Source organism: Sparus aurata, chromosome 16 (genome assembly GCF_900880675.1).
Source record: "Sparus aurata chromosome 16, fSpaAur1.1, whole genome shotgun sequence".
NCBI classification, from domain to species: Eukaryota; Metazoa; Chordata; class Actinopteri; order Spariformes; family Sparidae; genus Sparus; species Sparus aurata.
The window spans coordinates 7,047,693-7,055,570 of NC_044202.1; the positions used below are offsets into that span (position 1 = coordinate 7,047,693).

General features: G+C 43.1%; 1 protein-coding gene across 8 annotated transcripts in view; it reads left to right on the forward strand.

Moving 5' to 3' along the window:
- The window catches only part of smoc1 (SPARC related modular calcium binding 1), a 53,409-nt gene that overhangs the window by 28,549 nt on the left and 16,982 nt on the right, over nt 1-7,878 (forward strand). For 5 of the 8 annotated variants that reach the window (XM_030443779.1, XM_030443777.1, XM_030443776.1 and 2 more), the window contains 3 exons: nt 7-96; nt 1,038-1,118; nt 6,488-6,680. In XM_030443779.1, coding sequence (XP_030299639.1) covers nt 7-96; nt 1,038-1,118; nt 6,488-6,680 — 364 coding nt within the window. The remainder of the gene's footprint in view (nt 1-6; nt 97-1,037; nt 1,119-6,487; nt 6,681-7,878) is intronic. The other 3 variants (XM_030443782.1, XM_030443784.1, XM_030443780.1) reach the window with 2 other exon arrangements.

The window sequence follows — 7,878 nt, forward strand, 5'->3', positions numbered from 1 at the left end:
TGGTAGTCTCTTTCCGTTTCTTTCTCACCCTCAACCCAGATGATGGCTCCAAGCCCACACCCACTATGGAGACTCACGTCCCCCCTGAGGGTGATGGTAAGTCTCCTCCAACTACTTCACCATATTAGCATGTAGTCATACCAACCACCAAGTTAAAGGATAAATTCACCCACAATTGAAAATTCAGTCATTATCTTTTGCCGATGGAAAGTCAGTTGAAGTTTCGTAGTCCACAAAACATTTGGGAGGACTCGTTTTAAAACATCAACAACCGGATAATAACATAAAATGGCTCCATACAGCTCATTCAGTGTAATCAAAGTCTATGGAAACCTTGAGATTCGAATTGAAAAGACGTTGTTTACACCCTTGACGTGCGTTCAAGCTTATGCACCCACTTGATACAGATGTGCACTAACGCTTTTAGCTTAGCCGCTACAGTGATTTCAGCTTTAAAAAGGGTGTAAATAACATCTTTTCAAAGTAGATTTGGATCTTGGGGCTTCTGAAGACTTGGATCATGACATTTTCATGGCTTCTTTCAGTTGTTTTTGTTGTTTGTTTTAATACTAGTCCTGAGTTGTTCAGGAAAATGCTGCAACGCTGTTTTATTGTGAGGCTCCAGAAATGTTCTGTCGACTATGAAACTTCACCCGCCTTTTGCAGAGGCATGGGGGTGACTAGATACGACTTGTGTACCTTTAAGCTCTTGATCCTCTGATTGTTCAGTTAAGCTGCAGCGTTAGACTATTAATATTGAAATTCAAGATGTAATTCCTTAAAGATGCACCATTACATCAAATGGAAAACTCCAACTGTCAAAAAAAAAAACGAATGACAAATTTGATATTTTTGGAAAAAAAAACAAGGACTTTGGATGAAATTTTCTCTTCTTGGTTTTGTGGTCTTAGCTTGGCTGTGCGAGTGTTGGAAACATGAAGCTACTGGTTGACAGGACCCGACTGACGAGGTTAAATAAAGCTTAGCTGTGTAAACACTGCGGAGATCGTCATCACTCTGTCTTTCTGTCATTGCAGAGATTACCGCTCCGACGCTGTGGATAAAACAGCTGGTTTATAAAGAAAACAAGCAGAACAGCTCCACTTCCAGGAAGCAAGGTGAGATAAAAGAGACCCGTCCTCATTCCGAGAACTTCACGCATCTATTCTTCCTTGATACGTAGAGTACATTAACACTTTAATAGTGTTTTCTAATAATAACAGAAAAAGATAGAAATTCAGTTTGGTAAAAAGTGTGGTTTCTCAAATCTGTCCAGAGTTAACCCTCTTCCCAGAACAACTCAATACAGGATCTTTGATATAGAAAATCCCCCCCAAAAAACAATTCAGACGCTGTCGTTATTTCCAGTAAAAGTCAGTTAATCGTCTACGTACAAAGAGCTGCAAGCTGCAGAAACTTGTGACGCCCATGGCACCCATAGACAGAAAACACAAGAGGCCGTTTTTGTGTGAGGTTGAGGGATCATATCCACTGATGAACGCACCTCTCTTGCCAGCACATCCACCTTCTCAAATATCTTCTGTTGTCAGGATACAGTTATTAGCCACATATTGATCTTCAGACGCCGATGAAAACCCGAGAAGTAGCTTGAATAAATACAGCCGACACTTTGAAAGGTTCTCTGGTGTAACCGGTTTCAAAGCCAATAATTTAAATGTAAAACATTTCCAGTTTTGCAGACAGCCCTGCTCTGCCGGGGTTATGTTTCTTGGTTTCTTTCCTCTGGTGTAATTTGTTTAGCTTTCCCCGTCTCCTTTTCAATTATGCCTCGACATGTTCACTCGCCTCTGGGCAGCTGGACGGCTTTCACGCTTCTGCGCCGAGTCAGTGGTGGTGTTGGTGGTGGTGGTGGTGGGGGGTTGAGTGCATGCGTACAGTGGGTATGTGTGTGTAGGGTTGGATGGATTGTTGGTTAGCTGATGCGTTGGACTGGCGCTTGTCGTTTTATTTAATATTCTGCGCAGTGTGCATTTCTGTCTTCACGTTATGTTATTGTTCAGTTATGTTCTGCTTTAGTCTCACAGAGAGTTTTAATGTCCCCAATTACTGATGTCTGCTGGAGTAAATACAGATCAAATCCCATAAATTACAATGCATGAATCGTTGTTTTGAGCCTCAGCCTTTACATACACACACACACACAGATTAGTGTATATGAATGTGTGCTTGTTATATTAGGACTCCCACACAACAGAGCGCACAGAAAGTTGATTGCAATAACTTCCTCAGTATTTTGAATGATGGCGATGGTGGTAAGGGGGAACCTGCGGTTAAGCATCGTATGTTGGAGGAGAAATTTGCTGTGACAGCTCTTTGAAACTTCTGTGGAAAACACCAGCTTCCTGTTTCCAATCAGCATCCGGTGTCCTCAAAGCACAAGTGACAAGGCCGACTGAGGAGGAGATGTCATCACGATTGAGACATGATGCGGTGTGTGTGTGTGTGTGTGTGTGTGTGTGTGTGTGTGTGTGTGTGTGTGTCTGTCTGCGACTGCATCTGTATGTGATTGCGTACAGAATGAGCGTGTGTGTGCTGGGAACTCAAGTAAAGTGCTGAAGTCTACAGTTGTGATGCTCTCGTACTTGAGCTCCTAGTGAAGGCGAAACTGAACTTTCTCTTCACTACAATGAAAAAATACTGTGCTTTATGTCTTTATCGGATATGTGTCGTTATTACAGCATTTACTTTAAAGATTCACAAACACAACTGAAAATATCACTAATATAATGGGTTGTTTTTGGTAATTTCTTTCCTACGTTCCCATCTTCTTCCTTCCTTCCCAACCTCAAAGGATTTGATAACATTTAATCCAACAACTTTTCACGTGACCCACTTATTCTTCACAGCCAAACCTCTGGTACTCGATTATTTATGTATCATTGCCAACTATTACTACCATCAATTTAAGGGCCGATGTCCACATATTTATTTATTTTTTGGGGGTAGAAAAGCGACGGAGGTGCACTCGGAAGTGCTGGGATGATGCGTTTGAGCACCGAGAAAACAAACGCTGCACATGAGTCTTGTCTCTACACCCGCCACTGTGTGATCGACACTGCGCCTTTAGACATCGGGACACCAGGGTAAGACGGATGTGCGTGCGTGACTCGAGGTGTTGGAGATGAAAAAAGAATTTCAAGAAGAAGCGAAAACGAACTCCAGCCTTTCTGAAAAGTTGCGAGATTTTCAATCGAAAGCCCTCGGAGCGACAACGAGCGCTATCGCCTCTTTGAAAACAACAAAAAAGATGCTTCCGCTCAAGAAAAAAACCCTGTGTGGACACGGGCCCTACACTTTGGACATTTTGGTTCCAGTTTCTAGATTTGTTACTTTTCTTTACCACACATCAACGTCGTATCTGTCGGTTTTAGACCGTCTGTCAAAAAAAACCAGAGCAACTGGACAATACGAAAAATCAAGAAATCAAGAAAAACAAGCGTTAGTTGCAGCCCAACATTTATAGTTCTCAACTTTTCAACCTGCCCTCCTCCTAGTGTTTCCCTGTGGTATCACTGTTGGCGCCGCTTGTTGCTTTACAGATGCCAGCTCTTCAGGCCCAAATCCTAAATCTAAGACTGCGATCATTACACACATTGCTTGCTTGCTTTCAAGCTAAAACCATTTCCAAACTAGAGAAGATGTGCTGCAACAAATCCGCAATATTTACACTCCTCAGGAATCAGAACCTCTCCGGTCCTTCTCTCCACTCAAGAAGCAGCTCTCTCCTCGGCACACATGAGCTACGTTATTCATTTGCTGGCTCTCTTGTCTCCGGATACCCCATAATTATGATTTAGAGCGATGTGGAGATTGTGTTAGTGAAACGTGTTTGCTTAGGCAAAGCGATGCAAAGTCCCATTTTTCAGAGCAGACGCCTCGTTGCCAGGCCTTGACGCGCTGTTGTTCCAGCGCTGTAAGGAGGGGGGAAGCGCTCTGTCATGCAGCTCATTTATAAAAGCGTGTGGAGAACCAGAAAACCCGCTAACCGCTGCTCCGGCGAGGCAAACAAAAGAAAAACAAAAATGCTGCAGGGATTTAATGCAATCGGGCCTTATGAAAGCACGATTTTGTATGACAAACATGCAGGGTGAGTGAGTTTGAGGCAGCAGAAAAGCTTCTGTTTCACTTTTCAGACCACGGTAGCACGTAGCGACCAAACATGCTAACCAGCGACGATGTCGAAACCTTTTTTTACGAGTGAACTCTCCATCATCTCCGGTTTTGTTGCACTCGGGGTCGTAAACACACACATGCCACCTAACATACCTACTCACAGAGCTCCCCTATTACTAACGTTTCCGCTATTTTAACTGCAGAGAAGGCTTGCGAGAGACAATATTGCAGTGATTACCGCACAGCTGAAAGCCATTGGAGTGAAGCGAAGAGTAGAGAGAGGGTGGGGCGGGGTGGGGGTCGGTTCAGAGAGGGAGGTATTCGGATGGAGGGAAACAATGAGAGTGGAGGAAAAGAAAGTGAAAGAAGAGAGGTGGAAGGAGGGGATTGAAAGATCAATCGAATATGAACGACGAAGGAAGAGAGGCTGTGAAATCAGGGAGAGAGAAGTTCATTTAAAAAATAGTTTCCCATGGCTCGGAGAATCGAGGACAAGGTCCAAAGTGAAAGGCATGAAATGGGATGATCAAACACGCTGCAGACGGTCATCTTTTGTCCATTATCAGTTTGCCCCGAAGGAAAAAAATTACCCCAACAACAAGCACATTTTTACAACCATCACTGACATCCTCTTGTGTGGTTTCAGCACAATATTTGTTTTCCGAGGGTTTGTGTTTCTCATCATTCGGTCCCTGCCAAGGGAAGAGAAGTAAAACTGAAAAAAGAAAAGAAACAAAAATAAAAAATAAATAGAGCAGAAATGCAAGGCAGGCAGAGAAGTCGTAGATTGAATTTCAACTCTGCACATAACTGAGAGGATTACATTGCAACCGTCCAGCCTTTTTTTTTTTTTTTTTTTTCCATTTATATGTATAAAAACAATTTTCTTTTGGGAATCGTAGCGCCTGGCGCCAGCATAACCTCTGTATAATAAACAGTGCTAAATAATTTGGATGTGGAAGGAGGCTTGGCGAGGACCAGAGCCACGGTACAGCGTTAAGAACACTTGAGAGTGAGTCTTCGCAGGAGAGAAAGTTCTCTGCTGCAGGGGCAAGTTTAGTTCTCGGCTGGCAGTCGTGTTCAGGAAACATGAACTCTCAGACACACACACACACACACACACACACACACACACACACACACACACACACACACTGCTGCTGAACCTGCTGTCACTCTCATCTCCATCCTTCTCATCGATTAACTTTTGTAGATTAGATTTTGTGAAATTACTAATTTTTCTATGAAATTCAGATTAGTTTCCCTCCACCTTCATCAATTTTTCTGTCCTTGGACTTTTGGCCTGGCTGCTACTATTAACGTCACCAGCTACAACCACTCAGCTGGAGCACAGTAGATAGAAATGGATCGCTAGCGGCTGGACAGCATCAGTGCGCAAAGAGCAAAATTGTGATGCATTCAGGGTCATGTAGTTTATGGACGCTGTACTTCCATGACAGCATAGACTTTTAAAGCACAAATTCTATTCTTCACAGCACCTTTTTGATCCGTCCTGTTCGGGCCTCGAGTTTGACATCTGTTAAATCTGCTTTCCAACCTGGAAACAAGCTTGATTAGAGCGATTCAACTTAACTGGCTTGAAAACAAAAACCCTTTCACATACAGGCAGACATTTGATCTCCTGTTAATATCAACTATTAATTAAAGCCAGTTAAAGCAAAGAATGTGAACGCAATTTCCGAAGAAGAGGAGAAATCCTATATATCGACTTTTAGAACCTCTCTTCCTGTTGTTGTCTTGAACCAGGCAGTGGCTGTGCCGTATTGTCTTGATTATGCTTTCGGTTCCTGGAACTATGTGACTACCCGAACTAATCAGCTCCAAAAATGTGAGAGCGCCACGTCACCGCCCTGAATAAAAAAAAGGCCTTTAAACGGTTAGCATGACCCTCCTCTATTGTAGATCAATGCCTCATAGCGCACTCGAATGTGAAATGAAAAAACGGATCTGGAGCGGTAAAAGCACTCTGCTTCGCCACGGTAACCAGTTTAGCGGCGCGGCTCTGTTGTACTTTGCTGAAGAGTGAGCGATGGACTAAATGGATGTGAATGTAAATACAGGGCGGTGGGACGAGGTGTCGCAGGAGCATCTCTCGAGGGCCGAACTGCTGTTGTACACGTGACAGATTGTGGAGGGAAAAAGGCTTTTCAATACAACCTGAGCTTTTGTTGTGGCAGGGCTTCGTGTTGGAGTCCAACTGCTTGAAATAAGACACATCCGACGAGTTAATACAGCTTGGTTTGCAAAAAAAAAAAAGTATTTGATCATATAATGTGTATTTCTGGTTGTCTGATTGTGCATTGTGCATTGAGTGTGTTTCTCACGGTTTTAGAGAAAGTTCCCTCTTGTGACCAGGAGCGACAGAGCGCGCTGGACGAGGCTCGGCAGAATCCCCGCGAGGCCATTTTCATCCCAGACTGCGGGCCGGGGGGGCTTTACAAACCGGTCCAGTGCCACCAGTCTACGGGCTACTGCTGGTGTGTTCTGGTGGACACAGGACGGCCCATTCCTGGAACCTCCACCAGGTAATATCTTCTATAGAAAAAGCACTTAACGCATATATTTATGAAGTTACCACAGCATTTATATGTCCACTAGAATATATAATAAGCTTCTTTCCTTATTGGATGTTTATTTCTTGTCACAAATGATCACCAGCGTTACTAGAATTAATCCTAAAAGAGGACATCAATATCTAACTACTTTAACGCCAATCTATTCAAGAAAAATGTCACTTAAATCTTCAGATTTGAACCTCAGGCAGCAGAGAAAAGATCCAAGGATTACCAAAATCTTAGCTTTTCATCCTCTGGGCAGCGTGAAATTTAAAATCTGGTGTCAGTCTATTAAAAAGGTCCAGAGTGTGGGATGTAGTGACATCTAGAGGTGAGGCTCCAGACTGCAACCAACTGAATCCCCCAGCCCCGTTTCAGGCCAATCCATCAAATAATTTATATATTTTAGTCCAGATAAAAGTGGTGGAGCAACAAACCAACGCAGCGTCATTGTCATTCCTGCAGCTAATGGCTAAGAAGATTTTGCTGCTCCGACTTTAAATGCATCATTAAGGCCTTCTGGATCATGCTGCTGCTGCTGCTGCTGCTGCTGCTGCTGCCGGCTCACTTAGCAAAAGCAATTAGCTTCAAGCCCCTGATGGGAAAATCTTTCAGCTGGCCGTAAACACTCAGTGTTTGGTATGACGTCTGTTTTCAGTGCAGTCGCTGCTGTTTATATTGCCTGCGAGGAAATGGTGGAAGCACAATGCACGTCACGTGGAGATAGAAAAATGCCGAACAAACGATGCTCATTGCTCATGTTTCGAGGTTGTTTAAAAACTTGAAATACAATCACGAGTTGTATCTAGAATGTGAATACGAACACAAGGGGGGAAAAAAGATATTGGATGTTTGAAAGCATGAACTGGTAAATAGATGAGCTGTTTTTGTTTCTGAAGGAGCTTCATTATTCTCTCTCCATGGGAGGGTTTATGTTTTACTGGATGAGGTACAGACTTTTTTCCAATCAGGAAAAAAAAAAAAGGTTAGATGGTGTTCAGCTTCGCTCCTTATTTGAAGACGGGATACTTTTAAATTAAGGTATTGAAATAAGACATAAAAATAACTCCCTCACCCAGAACAAACTCATCTGCATTTCTCAGATATTGGATTACAACCTCGAGGCGATTTTTATATCTTCACTTTTGTGTTTTGGACTGGACCTCAC